The 25376-nt window shown below is 36.2% G+C and overlaps 1 protein-coding gene across 1 annotated transcript in view; it reads left to right on the forward strand.

The window, feature by feature from the left end:
• Positions 1 to 12062: 12062 nt before the first annotated feature.
• The window catches only part of EIF3H (eukaryotic translation initiation factor 3 subunit H), an 87544-nt gene continuing 74230 nt past the window's right edge, over positions 12063 to 25376 (forward strand). The window contains exon 1 of the mRNA XM_007451682.1: positions 12063 to 12212. Coding sequence (XP_007451744.1) covers positions 12081 to 12212 — 132 coding nt within the window. The 5' untranslated portion in view covers positions 12063 to 12080. The remainder of the gene's footprint in view (positions 12213 to 25376) is intronic.

A 25376-nucleotide genomic window follows, 5' to 3' on the forward strand; every position in this document is an offset into this window, starting at 1 on the left:
AGACTGTAGCATTTTTTTCAAGCTCTATGTATATGACAATGCTATTTACACAACTGACCCTTATTTCACAAATAAGAAGACAGTCTATACTGCTGATTATCAAGTTTAAAACAGAATTTTCTGTTACAGCAGTGTTTCTCAAAACATGATCCTGGGACATGCAGAAAAGTTCTTAGTGTGCTTGTTTAATATGCCCATTTCTGATTCAAAACAAGTACTGAGGGAGAGGGATACTAATCAGAGAGAAAGTGACATTTATTACAATATCCCCAAGTCATTTATTATGCATTTTGGTGTTCCAGAAGGACTGTCTGCAGTAAAACATCACTGTTTACCCAATGGGACATTTTCATTAAATGGTCCACTGAATACATTTTGGCCTGATGCCAAATGACCTAGTATTGGAAAATCAATATTTGGCCACAACAAGGGCAGAAGCCAAATATTGCCATTATTGGAGAAACTATTTGGATATAAGTTTAAATCTGAAATTTTACTTTGAAAATTATTATAATATTATTAAAAATTTTTAATTAAAAATTTTAATAGTCATTGAAAATTTTTTTGACCTTAGAGTGCAGGAACAGTAATGTCTCAGCATTGCTAGCTGCTATATTTTTCCTCAGGTCAGTACACTGGATACTTTCCAGGCCAAACAGACATTCAGTTGAGGTAGGGGATTAATTTATTTTTCTTTATTTTTTCATACTCTTCATATTCTTTATTACATCTGGATCAAATATAATTTATAATATGATGTTGTTGTACATGATTTTGAAGTTCTTTCTTCATGAAATTTTGATGAAGCCAAGTTGACCTGAAAATGATTTATTCCTGCAAGGTATGACTAATTCCAAAACAAGAATTTTCATGAAAGATTCATGTCCTAAATGGAATTAAATAGGTAAATATTAAATACAATTCATAAAGGTTATTTTGTTTAATTTCATAAATACTAGTATACCAAATAATTCAGCAAAGATATCTATTGTGATATTATTCTGCCTTATATTCATATTTAAATATTTGTTAACATCCATTAGCTCCAAAGGGATACAACGTTTTCCCTAACGTTATCCAGCTAACATATTCTTCAAATAAATAATTTCCTGAAATAAATAATTTAAAACAACTTAGGTAAACTGGTTTGTATTGAGGGCTTATTAGTCCTTCACTAAGATCCCCTAGGATAAACTCCATCTGGGACTTGCTTACTGTGAATTTTTATACATAGGGGAAGGTGTTATGAAGGTTGGTTCTGGAGGCTGCCACGTTTTTAAAAATCATCCTTACAGTTTTCAAATTACAAAAATAACACATGCCTGTTATAACAAGAGGAACAATGGAACAATACAGGACATTCATCTCCTCTTCCTTGCCCAAATAACACATGTTAATCTACTGTGTAACTTCTGTAATTTTTTTAATATTCATATACTTATTTGCCTACATATATGCATACATATGTAGAGATTTTTGTCACTCTATGTTATTCAAAGATAAAATCATATTTTATCACTTCTGTACATTTTGCTTTTCTTACCCAACAATCCTTGTGGAAATCCTCTCCACACATACTCCAAGTCAATTGCCATAGTTCTTATTCATTATTTTTAATGGCTGCATGAAATTTCCCACAAAATCACCACATTTAACATAATGACTGTGACACAGACTGTAAATTGACGCTCAATATCTCTTCTCTTTAGTAATAGGATCCTAATTTTATTCTGGACAATAGTGTACCCAGAAAAGAGAATCCATTTCCCAGCCTTCTGTGCAGTCAAGTACAGTCATACGATTAAGTTTTAGCCAAGGGTATGTAAGTATAAGTGTGACAAGGGACTTCTGGGAAAGCTGCTTAAAGGAACTTAACTTGGTGATGAGCACTTTTGTTTTTTTTCCATTGCCTTTCTAACCACTCCCTGGAATTTGGATGTGATGAAGGGAACCCTAGCAGTGTATTTTAGACCAAGAAGTACACTTGAGGATGGAGGCCATGTGCTAAGCCAGCAAAGTAGATAACAGAAGCAGCCTGAGCCATCAATGACTATGAAACTACCTTTCCAAATCTAGACTTTCTACCTCTGGCCTTGTTTTACATGAGAAGAAAAATAAACTTCTATGTAAGTTAAACAAAATTATTTTCTTTTTATTTTTTGAGACTATTGTTTTTAGAGCAGTATTAGGTTTACAACAAAATTGAAAAGAAGATATAGAGACTCCCCATGTAGCCCCTGCCTCCACACATGCATAGCCTCCCCCATTATCAGCATTACTCAGGACTTTGCTGGTGGTGCAGTGGTTAAGAATCCACCTGCCAATGCAGGGGACATGGGTTTGAGCCCTGGTCTGGGAAGATCCCATATGCCGTGGAGCTACTGAGCCCACATGCCACAACTATTGAAATCTGTGCATCTAGAGCCCGTGCTCTGCAACAAGAGAAGCATGTGTGTAGCCCCCGCTCTCTGCAACTAAAGAAAGCCCGTGTGCAGCAATGAAGACCCAATACAGCGATAAATAAATAATTCATTAAAAAAAAATCACTCACCAGAATGGTACATTTTTTTCAACCAAGAAGGAACCTACATTGATAAACTGTTTCTTTTATATGCAGCCAAACCCAATCTTAATTGACAGAGTATGTTAAAACTACTTGCCAGAATTAGAGAATTTTATATTGGCAGATGTTTTTGATAAAAGTTTGATGTTGGTTAGTGTTTGCCAATACAATTACCCTTTCTTTGAACAGGTTCAAAATCCTAGTTTATAAGTTTTCTGTGAAAGGTAAAAAACTTTTTCAAAGTAAAATAAACTAAATCCTTTTTCCATACTATAGAAGTTATCTTGACATTTGTTTCTTTTGAACGTATAAACAATTTGATTTGAACTGAGAATGTCAGTGGGATATATCTCCTGTTTGGAAAAGTTAGTTAAGTACGAAGAACCCCAGCTGCTTGGGCAAGAAACATCAAGGAAATGTTAGTGTCACCCAGTTGTCAATCAAAGAAAGCGAGCAGAATTTCTGTCTGTTGGCCCAGCTAGTACCAGTGGGCTCTTCCTTAAATGACAAAGGAGAAACTGTCTCTTGGAAAAAAATTTCAAGGGATTGCTCTTTGTCAAGGATATTTCTAAGCAAGACAGTGATCAGAAAGTAGTTCACCATTGGTTATCAGATGACTGTTGTCAGATGGCTGTAAAATTAGACTAGCAAATTTGCTTGCTAAATAGTTTATTTGAATGAAATTATACAGAGAACAAATACTGCCATGTGAGGTAAGTTGAAAGGAATTTATTATTACACAATAGATCTGAATAGTGCTCTCCATTGGGATTTTACTACAAAATGTTCAGTGGCATTAATTAAAGTAGGAAAAACATACAATGGTAGAGAAAAAAGCAAAGTTAAGAAGTGGTAGCAATGTGCAAAATGTTTTACTTTGATACATACATAACAAACTGCCCTTTGAAATTTAATTAAATCATAACTGAAACTGGTAGAGAAGTTCATACTGTATGGGGTCATTCATTTTTAACCTATCAAAGCATTTTTAGAAGATTAATGAATCCTTATAAAATTACTCTAAGTAAGCAAATATTATTACTGTTACTTAAAGGAGTTTAAAGATTGAGAATTATGTCAGATTATGGCATTAAACGAGTTCCTAAAACCACTATTTATTTATATTGAACAAAATGTTGAAGACAACCCTTTCACTCATGGTTTCGTATATATTTTTAAGCAGCAGGAGGACTTCAGGGCAGAAACTGAACTTCTGGTGGCAAGGCTTTCAATAATTCAGTAGAATATTATTTCAAAGTATTATATTTATAATTGAATTACACCAATACAAGGTATTAGTTACATGATATTATACCAAATAAAAGTCGCTCTTAGAATCTGTGCAAATGTTTTCAATGTGAGATCACTTTCTTTTAATATTAGTTGATAAGTCATACATCAAAATACTGGGATGAGAAGATCAAACGTCATTTTAAAAATTATTATTTTAGCAAACATATAGAAAATACACACATGCTGAGTCATAGGAATAATGAATATTATTTTCTTTTTATTGGCTCTTTCTTTACCCTCTCTATTGTGACTTTTCATAGTTTTGAACAAATCACTTAGTTCTTCAAAGTATAACCTCACATAGGATGTATGTATACAGAAGAAGACATACGACTTAAATTGATCCCAGACTAAAGAGAAAGACTTTTTCCCCATGGTTAGGAGAAGAGGTTTTCTTTTTCTTACAATAAACATTTAAAAAGAAGCACATTGTGTTCTTTGCTACTGGCAGCTATTTTGAGGTTATAGGGGTAGCCAGTCAGTTTGTGGACAGAACCAAAACACGGTAAAAGACAGAGTCAAGAACTGGCGTCTTTATGCTGCTTCATTTGGAGTCTGCCCCCTTCTAGACATTTAGTTATGTGATAGAATACATTTCCTTCTTGTTTAAAATAATTTAAATTGTTTTTTGTTTACTTTTTTTAGGGGTTGCTTGTAGCCCAAAGCATCCTAACTGATGGAATATTTGTTAAATCTATGCAAGAAAATGTACTTTTAAAGGGATAATATTTTACCTATTTTACCTGTATAATATTTTACCTTAAAGAAGTTTAAGATGTTCTGCATATGTTCTTGTTTTGTCCTAGACACCATTGTGAAGAGGCTGGGATGCAAAGTTAAGTGTTGCTGTTAGCTGCTTTCAACTATCTCCCAAAGGCATTTTTTCCATTCTAGTTAAATATTAAGGAAAGCGTTTAGTGTTTTAAGCCAAATGATTTCTTTTGGCCAAATGAATATTTGTGGACTTCTAAAGAGTTTATGAACTTAATTCAGAGCTTTAGTTTTGCCCTATTTATATGTTGTTTCTTCTGGCTTTGCTTATGTCCAATTTTTGTGTCCCAGGCCTTGTTCATGGATTGTGATGGCACCGCATATTCTTTTGGAGAGGAGGAGATAGGACGGCTCTTGCCCTTTCCTCCCATTTCTATAGAGTAGAGAGTTTCTGATCCCCTCCTTATGAGTGAATATTATTGGGAGGTAGGCTTCCTGTTTCTCTCTATACCTGGTTACTTATGACTCCCTAACAATGGAGTGACTAATCTGATGTTTGGGGAGATCCTGTCACCATGCCATAATGGTATCTCCTTCTCAAGGGGAAAAAAAGATCTTTTGTGTTCCTTTCCTAGAAAATAATCTACAAAGAAGAGACAAGAACATACACCCCTTATAGGCTTTCACTGAAAATTTGATTGAAAATGGTGCTTCCTTGACTCCTTTCTTTCTAATGGGTACTAAAGCAGAACAATTCCTCGGTTGTATGTCACGAATGTGTGGTTACTTTCCAGAGGGACAGTAAATAGAAAGGTCAGATGACTTTCTGCCCTCTTCCTTCGTACCAAGGCTAGAACCGATGCTATAGAGGTTGCCTGCCAACCCTGAGCTCAACTCAGACTGTCAAGATGTCCAAAGGGACCTTGCCTTCCATAGAGGTCTGGAAGAAGGCAACAACTGAATACGAATAAACTGACATTAAAAAAACAAATCCTTTGGCTCATTTGAATACTGAATAGGAATAAAGTGACATTTTAAAAAATCCTTTGGCTCATCTTTGGTGTCTTGACTCTTCTATTTTATTGCATTGAAGGGGATTTAGGTAAATCTTAGCCAAGTGAAGGAAAACAGCTCTAGTACTGGCTGGGTCTAAGGCATGGACTGGTCACAGTCTGACATTCACTGGGCTGTGTTTTCCGAATGGGTTGAGTTACTATGCCACAAAAGCAGAACTAGTCAGACTGTTTATTTTTTCATTTTTTCGCTCAGGCATGGCAGGCTATCCTTTGCTTCCTGTCCTCATGCGGTAATCACCGTGGACAGGACCCACAGCTTGCTTTGGAAGGCCTTTACCATCCTCTCTCTTTTTGCCTCTGACTAAATTTGAAATATTTCCAGCACATATAGAAGAAGTATGTTAAAAACTTTAGCTCCAGTGACAGAGAGAATGAAGAACATACTATTGTGAATACAGGATAAATTTATTTTATCTGTTATATGAATATCCACAGTGAAATTAATAACCACAACATCAAAACTGCCTTTTGGAGGGCGGCTAAAGTACAATTTAATGGTGTGAGCAATCTTCTTTGGGTGATCAAATATATTCAGTATTCTGTTATTTAATTTCTTCTGCATGTTTGCAGGCTTACTTTGCTCTAGGATTTGAAGAGGAAGTTTAGTTTATTGATTTGAGATATATCCTCTTTTACAATGTGTACATTTAGCTATAAACTTTCCTCTCAGTACTGACGCAGCTGTGTCCCACAAATTTTAACATTTTATATTTTCATATTCATTCAGTTTACTGTGTGCTTTAAAATTTCTCTTAAGACTTCCTGTTTGATCCACGGGCTATTGGAAGCATGTTGTATAGTTTCCAAGTATTTGGAAAATTTTCCGTTACTTTTATATTTTGATTTCTAGTTTGAATCCATTGTGGTTGCTGAACATACTCTGAATGACTTCAGGTACTTTAAATTTTTCAAGGTTGGTTTATGACTCAGGATATGATCTCTATGCTCCATGGGGATTGGACAAAAATGTGTATTTTGTTGCTGTTGGGTGGAATGTTTTATAAATATTGATTAGATCCTGTTGATTGATGGCATTGCTAAATTCCTTTATATCCTTGCTGATTTTCTCTCTAGTTGTTCTATCAATTGTTAAGAGAGGAGAGTTGACATCTCTAACTATGACTGTGGGTGTGTCTATTTGTCCTTTGAGCTCTATGAGTTTTTTCTCAACACAAGTTCAGCTTTGTTGCTAGGACGTACACATTTAGAACTGCTGTGTGTTTTTGGTGATTGACCATTTTACCATTAAATATTTCCCACTGTCTCTGGTGATTATCTTAGCTCTGAATTCTCTTTTATCTGATATTAATACAGCCAGTCCTTCTTCTTTTGATTGATGTTTGCATGATACATTTTTCCATCATTTTACGTCAATGTGCCTGTGTCGCTATATTTGAAATCAGTTTCTTTTAGACAGCCTATGGTTAGGTTGTTTTTATCCATTCTTCCAACAGTTGTATTTTAATAAGTGTATTTAGAACATTTATATTAATCTAGTTATTGATATGTTTAGGCTTAAGACTGCCATTTCATTTTTTTCCCCTATAATTCTCTGTTTTTATTTCTGTTTTCTTTTTATTGCATTCTTGTGGGTTATTTGAACATTCTTTAGAGTTTCATATTGATTTATCTATGGTGTTTTTGAGTGTCTCCCTTTGTAAAGCATTTTTAGTGGTTCCTCTAGGTATTATATTAGATAAAAATAACATCATAGTTTACTGTTAAGTCATTTAACCAGTTCAAGTGACTTGTAGAAACCTGACCTTCCTATATGTCCCTTAACCAGCCCTTATTTGCTTTAAGTGTTTCTTTTACGTATATTTAGAGCCACACTAGGTAATGCTATAATTTTTGATTTAACTCTCAAAAATAATGTAGAAAATTCAAGAGGAGAAGGAAAGTCTATTGTAATTACTCATATTTTTGTTTACTGTGTTCTTTCTTCCTTATGATGTTCCAAGGTTTATTCTTTTATTGTGTCTTTTCTTTTTAGAGAACTTCTTTCAGTCATTCTTTTAGGGTAGGTCTGCTGGTAACAAATTGTTTTAGTTTCCCTTCATCCAAGAATGTTTTGATTTCCTTTTTATTCCTGAAGGGTATTTTGGCTGGATATAGGTTTCTGGGTTGGTAATTCTTTCTTTTACCAGTTTGAAAATATTATGCAACTTCCTCTGGTCTCTGCGGTTTCTGATGAGAAATCCACTCTAATCTAATTGTTTTTCTCTTATATCAATATAAGGTGTTTTGGGGCTTCCCTGGTGGCGCAGTCGTTGAGAGTCCGCCTGCCGATGCAGGGGACACGGGTTCGTGCCCCGGTCTGGGGGGATCCCATGTGCAGTGGAGCGACTGGGCCCGTGAGCCATGGCCGCTGAGCCTGCGCGCCCGGAGCCTGCGCGCCCGGAGCCTGTGCTCCGCAACGGGAGAGGCCACAACAGTGAGAGGCCCGCATACCACAAAGGAAAAAAAAAAGGTTTTTTTGCTTTCAAGATTTTTTCTTTGGTTTTCAGAAGTTTGACTGTAATATATCTTGGTGTGAAGTTCTTTGGATGTATCCTGTTTGGCATTCACTCAAGCTTCTTGAAACTGTAGGTTATGACTTTTCCCCTATTTGGGAAGTTTTTATTCATTATTTCTTCGAATACCTTTTAACCCCTGCTCTCTTTCTTTTGTATTTGTGTCAATGACAGGATTGTTAGATATGTATTTTTTATAGTTCCAAAGACCTCTGAGTCTCTGTTCATTTTTTGTTCCAGTCTCCTTTTTTTAAGTTGTGGTAAAATATACATAACATAAAAATTTATATTTAAAACGCTTTTTTGAGTGAACGATTCAGTGCCATTAAGTATGTTCACATTGTTGTGCAACAATTACCACTGTTCATCTGCAGAACTGTTCCATTATCCCAAATTGAAACCCTGAATCCATTAAAGAGTAACTCCCTATTCCTCCCTCTTTCCAAGTCCTGGTAATTGCTATTCTACTTTTTCTTCTCTACAGATTTCACTATTCTAGGTGCCTGATATAAATGGACTCGTACAATATTTGTTCTTTTGTGTCTGGCTTATTTCATTTAGCATACTGTTTTCAGGGTTCATCCTTGTTGAAAAGGTTCAGCATGTCTCTGACTTTCATTTCTTTTTAAGGCTGAATTATATACCCTTGTATGTAAATACCACATTTTATTTATTAATTCATCTCTTGAAGAACATTTGAGTTGCTTCCACCTTTTGGCTATTATGAATAATGCTGCTATGACACTGGTGTACAAATATCTGTCTGAGTCCTTGCTTTCAATACTTTTGGCTATATTCCTAGAAGTGAAATTGGTAATTCTATGATAATTTTTTGAGGAACTGCCGTACTTTTTCTCACAGTGGCTGTACCATTTTATATTCTGTTAATTTATGTACAGATTGGGTGATTTTTATCATTCTATCTCCAGTCCTCTGATTTTTTTCCATTGTCCTTTCTTTTCTGCTGTTAAGCCCATCCATTGAATTTTTTTATTTTTGGTTATTGTATTTTTTAAGTTCCAAATTTATGTTTCATTCTTATTTATATCTTTTATATCTTGGCTGAGACTTTGAATTTCTTTTCTGACACTCTTTTCATTTGTTTCAAGTGTGTTCATAATTGTTTGTTGAAACATTATATGGTGACTACTTTAAAATCCTTGCTGGATAATTCTAACATCTCTGTAATTCCAGTGCTGGCATCTATTTGTCTTTTTTCATTCAGTTTGAAATCTTCCTGGTTCTTGATGTGATGCTGAGTGATTTTTTTTAATTGAGACATAGACTTTTGGGTATTTTGTTACAAAACTCTGGATCTTCTTTTTTTATTTTTTAAACTTTAAAAAAGTTGAAGTATAGTTGCTGTACAATATTATATAGGTTACAGGTATATAGTGATTCACAATTTTTAAAGGCTATACTCCATATATAGTGTTAGCTATATTCCCCATGTTGTACAATATATCTTTGTAGCTTATTTAATAACTAATAGTTTGTACCTCTAATCCCCGCACCCCTATTGCTCCTCTCCCCTTCCCTCTCCACACTGGTAACCACTTGCCCTCCAAGTCCATCCATTTTGCTGCAAATGGCAAAACTTCACTCTTTTTTTATGGCCAAGTAGTACTCCATTATACATACATACCACTCTTCCTTATCCATTCATCTGTTATTGGACACTTAGGCTGATTCCATATCTTGGCAGTTGTAAATAATGCTGCTATGAACATTGGGTTGCATGTATCTTTTTGAATTAGTGTTTTTGTTTTTCTCGGGTATATACCCAGGAGTGGAATTGCTGTGTCATATGGTAGCTCTATTTTTAGTTTTTTGAGAAGTCTTCATACTGTTTTCCACAGTGGCTGCATCAATTTACATTCCCACCAACAGTATATGCGGGTTCCATTTTCTCCATATTCTCGCCAACATTTGTTATTTGTGCAGAACACTGGATCTTGAGACATATATTTTAGCTGGTTTCATCTGACACAGCTCTGGCAATGGAAGGAGGAGGGAGTCCTTCTTATCACTGCCCTAGGAGGGTACAAATAGAAGTTTCACGTTCAGCCTCCATTGATTCCCTTGGGGGTAGGACTAGTTCCTTGTTATTGCTGGAGGATGGGAGTTCCAGCTCCCACTACACGTGAACTTATATCTCCTGGATGGGGGGGTAGTAATGCTTCATTACTGCTCTTCTTGTTTCCTTCACTGGCATTAGGAGTGGGTGGCCTCATTACCAGCTGTGGTGAAATCCTTAGTCTCCACTAGGCCTTCTTTGGCATCACTCCATTGGGGGGTGGAGTGGGTGCCTATTACTGTCTGGTGGGAGTGAAAGTTCAAGCTCCCCACATGGTCTCTACTGGCAGTGTGCAGAGAACAGACTTTTGTTGGAGTTTTAAAATCTGTGCCTGTTGATATTTTCAGGTGACTGCACTTCAGCTCCAAGTCTGGGATATATGCAGCAAATAGAAACTGGGAAATCACCACTGTGTTGCTCCTTGGGTCCCCATGTCCCTAACCTGTCTTTCTCCTTCTCTTCACCTGGCAGAGTGTTCTTATGTTTCTTTTATATATAATACCCTGGGATTTTGTTGTACTTATAGGGAGGAATAGGAAGAAATATTTCTACTTCATCTTCCCAAAAGCAGTCTGGATTTTGAATACATTTTTCATGTGGAGCCTACAGAGTTTCCAATGGAGCAGGGGTAGGGTGTGAAGGAAACAGGGGAGTCAAAGACAGCCCCAAGGGCTTTGTTCTTATCAACTAGAAGAGTAACACTGTCATCAGATGACAGGGGGAAGACTGTGGGAAGAACATTTTTTTCGAGGGGAGGTGGTATTTGGAGCTCAATGTTTGAAAGGTTGAGTTGGAGGCGCTTGTGGGACATTTAAGTGGAGATGTTGAATAGACAGATGGATATGCTGGTGTGGAGTTCAGTGGAGAGGTCTGGAGAAATATAAATTTGGGAATCATCAGCATTGCATGATGACCCTTGAGATAGGGAGTAAAGATAAGGGAATGAAGATGTACAAGGACTGAACATTGCTGCTGTTCTTAAATTAAATTAATTTAATTAAAATAAATTTTAATTTTAATTTTAAAATTAGGGAAGCATAAAGAAATCAGCAATGGTGACTGAGAAGAAAGGATCAGTCAGTGAGATAGGAAAGAAACTAGGAATCCAAGTGAAGGAATGTCATTGCTTCTAGACCCTTTCTAGTTAGGGTGATCACATTGATTTCCCATTTAAAATTCTACTTCATTCTCACTCTCTCTCTTTCTCTCTCTCTCTATTTGTATCTTTTGGCTCTGGGCTATTTCATGCAGAGGGCCCACATACACTGTCTTTGTTCAGATTACAAGAACCCATGTAGTGTGTTTAGCATACATGACTGGAAAATCTTAGTGGGATATTTAAAAGGACAAAAATTGCAAAGAAATTTTAAACAAACTGCAATATGGCTCACCACTAATTAACAGAATGACGTCAGACAAATCACGTCTCAATTTCCTAACATGGGAGTTTGTATAGCTCTTCATAGTTTCCAAGATTGGAAATGGGGATTAATTTAAAAAATTAGAAGTAAAAGCATTTTTTACAAATGGGACGCTACATAAATGTGAGCTATAATGCAGTTATGATCAACTGCCTAGGGGAGACCGACTAAACATAAAGTGCAAAAACATTTTTAAAAGTCCGTTTTTTCCTTAAAGCTTTCTGAAAGCCTCTAACGCACAACGCGCATGTGCAGAGGATTCCGTTGCCAAAGAAGGTGACTCAAGTGAGAAAGGAGGCGGGGCCTCCCCGGGCCTTTCCTAAGAGCTCCGCCTCTCGAACGCCAGACTGCGTCTGACGTCACCTGAAGCTTGTACTTCCGCTTCCGGTTACTCACGTTTCTCTCTTTTCCTGTCCGGCTGGAAAGATGGCGTCCCGCAAGGAAGGCACCGGCTCTGCTGCCACCTCTTCCAGCTCCACCACCGGCGCTGCGGGGAAAGGCAAAGGCAAAGGGGGGTCCGGAGATTCAGCAGTGAAGCAAGTGCAGATAGATGGCTTGGTGAGTGGGGTTCCGTCTCCCCAGGCCCACGTGGGGAGCTCAGTTCCCAGCCCGGTTCCGCCAGACGTGCTTCCCGGCAGCCTCCCCTCTGGGCTTACTGAGGCTGGGACAAGGTTTTTTCCCTAAAACTTTTCTTTATCTTCACTTTCTGCTCGGGAGACGCGGCCGCCTTCTCTGCCATCTGATGGGGGAGGTGAGGGCTGAGAAAGGGGATCTAGGCTAGGGTGTGTGTGTGACAGATTCTTGGGGTCTTGTTTTGAGATGCCTGGGAGAGGGTATTTGGAGAATGACTCTTCTGGGAGACAAGTAGGTGACGGAGGTGTCGAGAGGGACCTAGGACTCTGAGGCTTTTGGAAGGGGAGAGTAAACTTTATTGCTTCCCTGCTGGCATCTGACATCTGTAACTTCACAAGTGGAGATTTACTTTGTAGCCACTTTTGAGCCTGTGGTTCAGCGCTTACCTGAAACTGCGTAATTGGAATAAATATCTTTTATGTTGGCTTCTGCTTTCCCTATCTGTGAACGTTGGAGTGCCTCAGGATTTGGGTTTAGGCTTCCTTCCACCTGGTCTCTGCTTGACAAAGTAGATGAAAGCACAACTCTGGAGTCAGACTGCTTGGGTTGGAATCCAGCTCTAAAATTAGCTGAATGACATTGGGCATGTTACTTAATTTCTTTGTGCTTGGTAAATTAAATGGTAAAACGTGTTACCATTTAATTTTAGCTGCTACTGTTATTATTTGTAGAAGTTACAGTGGTAGACTTTCTTTAAGGCCCCTTTTCAAAGTTTTAAATATTTGTATTTTGATAATTCCTAGATTTATATTTCTTGCCAGACTTGGTTCTTGAATGCCACTCTTATATATCCAACTGCCTGCTTGCTATCACTGTTGGGATATCTCATAGGTACTTCAAATTTAACGTGTCCAAAATAAAATTATTGACTCTCCCTCTCCTTCTCTCCCACTCATTGATCTTACCTCAGTCTCTCCCATCTTAATAAATGGAACTACTATCTCCATTTGGAAAAGTCAAAACCTAGGGATTAATTTATGCATGTTCTTTTTTTTACCCTCGGCATACAGTCCCTCAGCAAATTCTGTTTGTTTCACCTTCAAAATATGTCAAATTCATCTGCTTCTCATCTCTATGCCACCAACCACATCCACTTAAATAAAATACAGACTTTTTATACAAACTTGAGGGTCCTGCTATGCTCGTCTCTTTCTTCAAACTCACCTCATACTTTCTTCTAGGCTTCAGTCACAGTGAGCTTTCAGAGTTTTGTTTTCTTGGCCTGAAATACTCTCTCAAATATTTTTCCTTCTCCGTGGCTTCTTTTGAGCCTTTAGGTATTGGCTTAAATGTCAGCATCTCAAGAAAGGCCTTGCCTAACAACCCGGTAAAAAATAGCCCCATCCCCATCACTCTTCATACATCACCTTTATTTCCTTTGTGGTATTTTCTACTGCCTGTAATTGTCTTGTTTGCTTTCTTGTTTGTCTCCCCCACTAGAATGTAAGCTACTGAGGGCAGGCAGGGATTATGGTTTTTCACCTGTTTTATTCCCAAAACTGAACAGGTTAATTGACATAGATAGGATAAACTGATGAATTTTGTACTGCTCCTGTTTCATGTCCCGATATCTTCTTTTATAAAGATTATTTTAATGGCATCTTGACTTGTTTTCTTAGCATGCATACTTTTATTAAAACATTCACTTAATGTGAACGTTCAGACCTTGTTAACTTTCCTCATGAAATGGTTTTTTTTTCCCCTCCTGGCTGTGTTGCACAGCATGTGGGATCTTAGTTCCCCCGACCAGGGATTGAACCTGTGCCCCCTGCAGTGGGAGCTCAGAGTCTTAACCACTGGACTGCCAGGGAAGTCCCTTGAAATGTTTTTAGTGACTTTGCAATGAATTCAAGGCCCACCAAGATGTTGTCCTTACTTTTGTGTTCACATTTATTTGCTACTATTTCCAGGCTTCTACGTAGGAACGGTTCATTCCAGCCACACGGGACTAATTTGGTTAGCCTCATGTTTAATCACATTTGTATCCAGTGTCTTGGTAATGGCCAAGGCCAATTTTTCTTCTTTTTTTCTTGAGCCTTTCATTTCTAAGCTTTAGTCCTGTTTCATCAATTTTTTCTGTATCTTTAATGTTACCTTTCTCTTAACATGTGACCATTGTCAGACTTGCCCATATTAAAATGTTCAGCCCTGTCTCTTTTTACTTAGTACTTTGTGTTCATTCTTAATCCCCACTTTTTTCCTTGAAGTCAGTGGTTTAAAGAAGTTGTCTATATTCTTTTTTTAACTCACCGCTACTAGAATCTGCCATCACCAAGTCCCTGACTTAGTTTTTAAAAAGGTCATTGATAACATTATCAAAAAACTGTAAAAAAAAAAATCAAGATATATTATACGTGCAAAATAGTGTCTGTAGTACATAATTTAAATAATCACAAAGTAAACATCCACTTACCTGGCATTTAACTTGAGAAATAGAACATTATGAGTATCTTTGTAGCCCCTTCCCCTGTTTCATCCTTTTCTCCCATCCCTTCTTCGAAACCTATAATCACTCCTGTGAGCTTTGTTTCAGTGATTTCTTAGTTTTCTCTATAGCTTCACCACACAGAGTATTCCCAATTTGTTTAGTTTGTTCTGTTTATATTAATAAAAAATGAAATATTAATTAAATCATAGTATATGTTAGCCTGTGTCTTGAATCATATATGCATATCTCATACCATGATTTTGAGATTATTCTGTTCTAGAGTGAGGAGCTATAATTCATTCATTTTCATTACTATATAGCATTTCATTGTATGACTAGAACATAATTTTCCTCATCTAAATGTTAATGGACAGTTAGATGGCTTGTTTTCGTTGTATGAAATGATATCTCAGTAATCTTAATTGTGCATTTCAGTAGGCTTGTCAGTGTGTCTTTTGTTGTACATTGTGCAGAGTCAGTGCTCAGTATATCCTTGTAGAATGGATGAGTGAGTCTTCATTGTAGTCAAGTGGTCTCACTGTTCCTAGAGAAGATCAGGCTAATTCTTCCTATTGGACTTTTCATGTAAAACCCACCTTGTTCCCCCCAAACCAGGCTGGATCTTACCTTTCTTATGTACGTTATACTTTTGATACTCAAAGTATGGTGCAAAGACCAGCAAGACAAGCAGAATTGGCCTCGCCTGGTAGCTTGTTAGAAAGGCAGAAATACAGTATTTCAGAATTTTTCCTGTTCTCCTGTTTCAGGTAATTTATAGCATATTAATGTTTGAGTAGTACTGCTCTGGGCCACATCGATCTCTTCCTTTCTCTGAACTTTTTGTGGTGACAGCTTGTGTTGCTCATCTTGGCGTGTAATCATATACTGTTAATGAAAGGTTTACTGTATATTAAGGAGAGTCAGGCGGAGTACTAGTAGGTATCTGTAAGTAAGGTAGTTTACCTGCCTTAGGTAGGCAAACCTAAGTCCATCTGACTTTTTCATCTCAGGTTGCTTCCAAGGTTTGGATAACCCTGCAGACATCCTGGACATTGTTTCTTTCCCTTAAGGTGAGAAAGCTTGTTGAAATCCATTTCCTTTTTTAAAAAAACTTCATGGCAGTGCTTGCTTCCTGTGTTTATGGCATATACACCATTGGTGACGAGCTATATTACTGTTGTTCCTTGTAGCTTTGTGATTGAAGGAGCTTAACATACGTGGTATTTCACATGGAGATGATTTAATAAATAGCATTTCTGGACCTTAGTTTCTTCTGCTTTAATGTGAGGATAAGGCATGGCCTTCCTACTGTAATAAATAAAAGCTTAACATATAAAATTTCCTACTGATGTTTCATCATTGTCAATAACAGTTTTAGTAGCTGGGATTGATTTTAATAGTTGGTATTAGTTACAGTGGGATTCCAAACTGGATGCCTGACCAAGTAAATGGAATATAATGAGAAATTTAAACTGTAGTTGTTGCAGTCTAGATGAAATGGCATATATCACTTCCCAAATGCCTGCTTTGACATTAAAAGGTGTGGACACAGTAAGTCTTTTACATCAGACTACTGGTTTTTTATCTTTTGCTTTCTTGTCACCTTTGGCTTCAACTAGCTCCTGTATAACTAGAAGTTCTGATCTTATTATCCAGGATTTCATAAGTTTATCTAGATATTTTAAGCCTTGGCAACCTTTTTCTGGGCCTTTAGCACCGATATTGGGGAGAAAAGCCTCTATAAATCATTAGGCTTTGAAGAGGGTGTTTGCCAGTTCTTATTTTTGTGGTTAGATACTCTCACTTTTACTTTACCAGTTCTCCTTTAGAAGGTTTTTTAGATAAAAGTTCCTGATTTCAGCACTACATGAAAACTTGGTTGCATTTGCTTTTCTCTGGGAAATTAGTTCATAATTTTGTTTTTGTAAAATATTTAAATTACGGTACTTGGATATTGTTTCATTTGGCAGGATATGGGAAAATATACTTAAAGAGAAAATAGCTTTATCTTTTCCCCTGCAAACTACTGTTTGTAGAAGATTGTTCTATAAAATGGCTATCTCCTGTAAAGATTAGACTTGATAGCAAAGTGTAGTATAATTTACATATCCATCTATTTGATGACAAACTGTACTTGCTTCATCAAAACCGAAGGGCTGAAGTACGTACTGGTATATACCAGAGCCGTATTCTGGAGTTTTATTGATGTTGGTACCAAGCCCAAGCATACAAGGAAAAAAAAATGGCTTTAACAAAATAGTGGTAACTCAGTATTAACTTACTCAAAATATAAAACTTTTTTGCTCTTTGAGTCTGAATATCAACTGTATTTTGGCATAAGATTTTAAGGATTTATTTTCCTCCCAAATAGTACCAAAAGCCACAGGTATTCATTGTATCTTGATGATTAATAGGAAACATTTTTTTTCTCAATACCTTTACCTTCTATCCCTGTCCCCAACTAGTTTCATTTGATATAAGTAGCAAATGTTTGTTTATCTTTGGGATAGCAGTAATGTGCTAAAATTGGATGTTTTAGAAAACAAAAAATGGTATACATTCATAGTAAGAAAAATTTGGAGAAATGTAAAAAACACAAAGGAAATTAGTTTATACGCTCATAACTTGGGGGTGGGTACACTATTAAGAGTTCGGAATTTTCTTTTCTAGCGTTTCTTCAATACTTTAATAAATATCTATAGTTGAAGTTAATAGGTTAAAGGTGGTTGTGCACATTTTTAAGCATATTAAGTACGTTGCCAAACTGCTCTCCAGAATAGTTGTATAGTTCAGTGTGCTTTCCCACTTAGTATAGAGTGCTGTTTCTTGACACCATTGCCACCTGAAAGTTATGGTTTCTAAAAATCTTAGTCTTTATTTTAAAAATTAAATATGCACGTTAGTATGCTTGTTGCAGTGATTCATCAATTCAGTAAATATTTCTTGTCTGATAGTGATAGCACTCACAGATCTGCCCAAGTCACCCAGTCTTCTTGTATTATCTTTGATTGTTCCTTAGGGTTTCCCTTGGATTCTCTTAAAGTCACTTACTTAGTAGCTGTGGTCCTAGAATGCAGAAACTCCTTGGAAAAATCCTCATTACACAAAATAAAATCAAACTTTACAGCCTGACTTTTAAGATCCTCTTTACCTTTTTGTTTATAGCCTCCAAATGAGAGCTTGTAGATACACTGTTTTCAAGTTTGGTTTAAGGGTAGCCTTTAAAACAAAACCAACATCTTTTTCTTTTGGGTGGAAGAAAACCCATTTTAGATTTTGTTCAGAAATGCATAACCTTCAGTTTTGTTCTGAAGGACCTCTTGAGCTTAAAGAAGGTGAATAATCACCTCCCCCTGGGATCATTGTGGCATACTTTTTATGCTGGAAAGTTGAAGTGCTTTTAATGTATTAAACCTGTTTAATTAAACACAGCCATTTCTCTGGGTACACATGGTACACAAATCAAAACGCAAAAAAGAGGAGGTAGTGAAAAGAAACTGTCACTTTCATTCCTATCTTCAACCACCCTCTTGTCAGGGGCAGAGTCACAGTTACTCTTTTTTGAATGTTTCCTTCTGGACCTATTTTGGCAAGTATTGCCTCCTGTTAAGGAAGCAGAAACAAACTGTAATCGAAGCACCTAAAATCACCTTAAGGCCTTCTAATTAAGCAGTGGTTCATGCTCCTGAATATAATAAACTTAAACTGTGTTGGGAAGCAGACAGCTCATAACAGCTTTGAAATTTTGTTTGTTTTGTGTGAGAGGGGAAATGAATTTTGTTCCAGTTAAGGCTTTTACTTTAGGAAAATTACCTTCTAGCTATATGTGGGAAAATTTGCTTCTTGGTTATGTATATTGAGTTGGTAAAGTAAAAATTTAATATTATAAGTTACATATCCTTCTCAGTTAACATTTAATTGAAATTATACATTTGTATGTTTGATTGCATCATTGTACTTTCTGATGACTAATTTTTATGATGAGAGTAGAGCTATTCTGTTGAATTTCTTGATGCTGTGTTGTCCTTCTTCCCCTTTCCCCAACAATTAATAGTTGATTTAACTTTAAAACTGTGGACCATCAATGAGCATTAGATCCAAGAGAATAATTATGAAATACAGTCTTTCAACTGCAATATTATAGAAGCGATATTGGTTAAGTGTATTGGAACATTGTAACTGATCCCATATGTGTCAGGAGCAAAAGATCTTTTTTTTTTTTCTTCTTATTGAAGTTACTTGAATTTCTTTCACATCAAAACTTAACAGCAGTGATTTAAATCCTATTTATTATTTGACTCAGCCAGTTATGAAATGGAACCCCATCCCACTTGAGCCATAAAATGTGTTAAATTTAAGACTAATGCTGCTTTCTGTTTTTTGAATTTACATTTTGGCAGTAACTACCTTCTTTGTTCAGTGTTAGAAAAAATGATCCAGGCTTAACCAAATAAGAAGAACTGCCAAGTTCACAGATCAGTCAGTGAGAGAAGCCAGAATTAAATGAAAGTCTAGATATTGACTTTACAGAATATGCTAAGGGGAGAGTCTGTGGCATTACAGTTTCTTTGAGACTAAAATTCTTCCACAGTAATAGCTGTACTTTGATGGTGATTGATGTGAGAAATTCAGGCTGTGGACCTTACTTCCCAGAATCTACAGAACTGGAATAAAGCCAGCTAGGAATCATGCATCCTGTCTGACCTCTTCTGTCTGGCTAGCAACTGGTGCAGTTTGGGCTTTACCTTTTTATTTCAGACTTTTAAGAAACTCTTGTAGTGGATCTAGTCTTTATTTTTAGCAAGGATAATGATGTTTTTAAGGAAACTTACATCCATCTATCCATACACAATATTTTGAATAAATCAATTAATCAGTTTACTCATACTCTTTACTTTTTAATGCAGATTAAAAAAATCTTGTCCTGAAACCCTGTGGTATTGGTTGTTATAAGAGATAGCTGTAGGTACAGATGCCTGATAAGTCTAAACAAAAATGGAAATTTGGCGTTAAGTGGCTGATTTTTAATAAGTTATATAAATATCTTATAAGACTGAAAAAAATCTCTGAGGAATAGACTGTGAACATTCTCAGGAGACAAGGGTAAGTGCCATGAGGGTATCTGGCATATTCTAGTCATTCACTAAATATTTGTGGGATAGATAGATGGATGGATGGATGAATGAGATTAGATAAAATATTGATTGTAAAATAGTAGTTGTAATAGTCGCTAACGTTTATTGAGGCTTTACTAGGCACAGTGTGATAGGTACTTTGGGTGGGTTATTTTTTAATCCTTGTAACTATGCTGTTAGAATAGGTACTGACTGATTTATCTCCATAGGAGATAGGTGGTAAGGTAACCTGCTTAAGGCCACGGATCAAGCTTAATTTTGAATTCTAGTGCCCAGACTAAACTGCTATATGGTTTTCCTGTTTGTACAGACCAGAGGTTCACATTTGTGTGTACTTGTAAGAATTAATTTTAAGCTTTTACTAAAGTTTTCTCTCTCACTTGAACATTATTTTTTTCCACAAAAATAAAGATTAATTCTAGAGTTACTGTGTACTAGACAACAAATGGAAGACAGCAAATCAAGGTTTGCATGTTGGGGCTTTAGCTGGGCTCACTCACTTGATGAATGATTTACTGTCTTACCTCTGTCTTACAGAGCATGTGATTCAAAGAGGAGTTCTGCTGCTGAAATGAGTTTGTTTTCACCCTTCTTAAAAATACAGAGTTCAGAATAGAATCAAAACTAAGAGAATAGTGGTCTGGGCCCAGCAAGTGCCTGTCCTCTCCTGTAGCAAGCGGGGGTTGGGGGGAAGCTATGGGTTTGATAGCTGCACAGTTTAGAGTCCACATCTATTGAGATAATGTTATATTTTGAGAGACTTCGTTATCAGTGACATAAATTAGGAAGTGTTTGATTATAAACTCTCAATGTTCCACTCCTGGAGTTGGGAGAGAACTGTACCTGCCTAATGTTACAGGTTCTATAAACCAGTGCTGATTAAGTGTGAACTGTTACTGGTCTGCCTGAGACAAGCACGGGATTCAGGCTAAGTCTTTAGAAACTTTGACAGCAGTTTAATACTGCTTTGTAGCCAAGCTTGTGACCCCTGGGCTTGTATTCTCTATGTCTTTAAAAATATGTTTTCACTTTCTACTAAGTAATTTTTATTCTTTGACTAAAATACTGGTCTGTGGTGGACGGGAGGAAAATGAGTTCTTTGCTGCTTGTAGTTTGAGAAGCACTGTTATAATGATTTTTATGCCTATTTTAGATAATAGCATCTTCCTATAACCAGAGGAAGGCCACTTCCTATAACTAATAATATTTAGTAGAACCTACCTAAAATAATATTGTGATCACGAAATACCACTACTTTTACTTTTTTTATTATCAGGCTTAATGGTAAAACATTTTAATAATGTCAACATTTCTTATCTGTGAACTCTAACAAGATGAACAAATAGATTCAGTGTTTGTTTACCCAGGTGCACAGTACAGGTTGCAACCTCAGAGCAGTCCTTATGAGCTCAGCTTTATAAAAGAAGGTTAAAAATGATAGATGGTATAGTTCTAACAATTTGGAACTACTTAGGTCCCAAATCATTTAAACTGGGCTTTCAACAGATCCTTTTTATGTGTAGTACAGAGACAGTGGGAAACCTGCTGCTTTTCCTGGTGAAGATTTATTGCTATAAGTTTGAATTGATATTTTGCTGATTTATAATTGGCTTAGGCTAGGCTTCTCTTAAACAGATCTGTCTGCTTGTTGAAAACCAGTCTATGTATCTGGAAGTTACCTCTTTCACCTTGATGGTGTGTACATATGCATATTTTCTGGTAATTTTTGTATGTGTGCAGCGAAATCTGTGAATTGAGTTGAAGAGTAACCGTATCAACAAGAGATTAGAATTTAAAGTCAGCAGGTGCTTATAGTGTGTGGATTTTTTCTTTTTCTTTTCCTTTCAGAGCCACTTAACCATGCTTCATTCAGTGCTTATTTTTTTTAATGTACCCCAAAGAACATGCTAAAATCAAGATACATTATGTCCACACCATTCTGTCAACTCAGGAGCACTGTCAAAAAAGGAAATTAAATGTTTGCTCTTTTTTGTGCAACTCCATACAGTAAATTGCAGTGATTGCTGTATTTTAAAATCATTTCCCTTAATTTTTTTTATTTGATGTTTTTTGAATTAAAAACAAATACATGCTTATTAGGACTAAGTAAATAATACAAAGATTCATAGAAGAAAAGGTATGTCCTTCCACACCATTCTTGTTCATACAAACATAAATGCATAACTGCACGTATATAATACATTTTTTTTACTACTTTTTAAAACTCTTTCTAACCCTTTGTGTGTCATGGGCCTCTGGGAATCTGGCAAATGCCATGGACCTTTTTTCCAAGAGAATGCCCTTAAGTATGTAGACACAAAATATTGCATTTGATTTTAAGAGGTTCTTAGATCTCCTTAAGTTCATTTGTAACCTTCAGGTTTGAATGTTTGCTTTTAGGGTTTATAGACTTGGAGAAGTATACTTGTTAATGTAGAATTTTGGGTAGTGTAGATATTTTTTAGCCATGTCTTTTGTGTGTGTGTGTGTATGTTTGTAAACATGTAAACGTCCAATTTCTGGTGAATTATTTTTACATAAACAGATTTTTCTAGGTAACTGAAATTGTCTATTAATTACCTAATTAATCTCATTAAATTCTAAAATACTTTAAAAGAAAAATTCTGAATGTTATACTTTGACTTCTAAAATAATACAGATTTATTTTGATTTATTTTTGATTACTTAGGCTTATAATAAACTTGAGTTATTTTAAACTTGAGTTTATATATACACATATAAAATATAAATAATGTCAGAATATAGCAGTGGTTATTAATCTAGTTCCTTGGGCCTTATAGCATTTCAGGGGATCTTTGAACTCTGAAATTGGGGATAAAATTTGGAGTGGGCACATATAAATTGTTTCTTCATCATATAGACATTTTAAAAGTACATATAGTTTTTTAAAGTTAAGGTATTATTTATACACAATAAAACCCACTCATTTTAAATGTACAGTTTGATGAACTTTAGTAGTTGTAAATAATTATATAATGGGAACCACAGTTATACAATTATTTGTGACTTTCTGCCCTCAGTATCCTCCCCCTCACCTTGGCCCCAAGGCAACCACTTATCAGCTGTGGTTTTGCCTTTTCTAGAATTCCATATAAAGGAAGTTGTATAGTTCATAGCATTTTGTTGACTTCTTTCACTCAGTATAATGTTTTTGAGATCCCCTGTTGTTGTATTGATACTTTGTTCCTTTTTTTTTTTTTTTGCGGTACACCGGCCTCTCACTGTTGTGGCGTCTCCCGTTGCGGAGCACGGGCTCCGGATGCGCAGGCTCAGCAGCCGTGTCTCACAGGCCCAGCCGCTCCGCAGCACGAACCCATGTCCCCTGCATCGGCAGGCGGACTCTCAACCACTGCGCCACCAGGGAAGCCCAGTCTGTTCCTTTTTAGTGCTGAGTAGTATTCCATAGAATGGATAGCCTATTGCAGTTGTTTATCCACCTGTGTTTGGTAGACTTTTGGGTTGCTTCCAGGTTTTGGCTATTATGAATAGTGCTCCTGTGAACACATCTTTGTGTGAATATGTTTTTATTCTTCTTGGGTAAATTCTGAGGAGTAGGAATTTGGATCATGTAGTAAGTTTATATTTAACTATACGATAACTGCAGTTACTGTTTTCTGTCTTTCCACCAACAGTTTTCATGGAGCTCTAGCTTTTTGGAAAGGTCTAAGTTTCCACTTCCTTGAGTCAAACAAGTCAAGACCCCATCTGCTGACCCAGGACAGAGATTGGGCTGGAGTCCAGTTCTTGGGGATTGTTTCTAGTTCTGATGTACCTTTGGATACGGCTGTGTTAACTCACAGGGCTAATGCTCTGGTCTGTGAGTTTTCTCTTCTATCTTGGTTGACTGTCTAGTAAGCTTTTCAGAAATGCAGCTTATTCATCATTTCTGCATGCACACAGGAGTAGAGGGGGTTGAGGTACTTTGTATTCGTATATTGCAAGGCCAGAAAGTTCCAGATTCAGTTCTTACATTACTTTTTAACTTGAACTTCATTAGAGTTGCTATTTGATTAGAAGAATTTTGGGTGGTAACTTCGTAGACGTGTGTTTACCAGGTAAAGATTAACCTTGACAGTGGTATTAGAAATATTGCTGATTATAAAAGCCATGGCAAACCTTTCCTGAAAGGATTTTATTAATGTATTGTTTCATAATTCATCAACAAAAATGATATGAAATTGTTAGTTTTGAATTATGTAGTAGTATCTTAGGATGTAACTGAGTCTGCTAGGAGATTGGGTTTATTATTTATATACCAGAGCTTTTGGTAAAAACATGAAAGTGTACTACTCCCACCCTACTGTTCATCCCTCTTTAGGCCTTTTTGTTCCCTTATAATACAACTTGTATATTTTATGAAAAGCAAATATTAGTATTTTTTTGAACTAGTGTTTAAAACCCATAGTTGGCAAATATTCACTTCACCCAGCTCTTCGTAGGGCTGGCTGCTTGTTCTTCAGCTCTCTGCTCAGGGGTCATCTCAGAGAGAGGCCTTTTCCAGATCAACCTAGCTAACAGCACATTTCTCTGTTTTCTTCATAGTGTTTTAACAATGTATACGCACTTTAATTTTCTTAATTGTCATTCTAGAATAATGGTTCTTAAACTGTGAGAATCCCCAACACTCTTTTAGAGGGTGTCTGAGATCTAAACTATTTTCATAATAATAACTATAAACATTATGTGTCACTTTTACTCTCATTCTTTCATGAGTGTTTAATGGAGGTTTTCAGATGTTACATGATGTGTGTTACATAACTGAATGCAGACTGAATGCAGAAGCAGATAGGAGAATCCAGTTCTCTTTTATTAAGCTAGACATTAATAGGATTTACAAAACTGTAAAACAGTGTCATTCTCCTATCCTGGTTAAAATTTATTTTTGAAAAGGTAAATGTTTTACAGAAATGTGAAACAATGTCATTTTTGTATCCTGATTAAGTTTTTTGTTTTGGAAAGTAGTTATTTTTCATAAAAATGTAATTTAAGTTAGTTTGTGATGCATTTATTGTTTTAAGTGAATAAGGTATTTTGAACATTTTTGGTTTGAATTTTCATATGTAAATATCAATATAAAAGTTCTTTGAGGTCCACAGTAGTTTTTAAGAGTGTTAAAAGGGCCCTTTGATCAAAATATGTGAGAACTGATGTTCTAAAATATAAGCCCCATGAAAATAAAGGCCTTATGTATTTGATTTAGTTTCATACTCACAGGGCCTGGCATTGCTATAACTGGCCTGTAGAGGTCACTCAGCAAATATCTGGGTGAATGGATTAATGAGTGAATGCAAGAAACTGAAAATAACAGAATTCTGGTGATTCTATGCAGGGCTTCCAAGTTTTTCTGTAGAACGGGTCTTTGTAGACATCATATTTGATAGAAAATTACTCCAATTCGTCAGAAAGCAATCTTTATTTTGGTACGATTTAAATTGTTCCCTGGTATGGAACTGAAAGTTTCTGATGTGCTTTTGATTAGAGATTCTGCTAAGTGTTCCTTTCCAG

The sequence above is a fragment of the Lipotes vexillifer genome, unplaced genomic scaffold (assembly GCF_000442215.2).
Source record: "Lipotes vexillifer unplaced genomic scaffold, Lipotes_vexillifer_v1.1 scaffold440, whole genome shotgun sequence".
Lineage (NCBI taxonomy): Eukaryota > Metazoa > Chordata > Mammalia > Artiodactyla > Lipotidae > Lipotes > Lipotes vexillifer.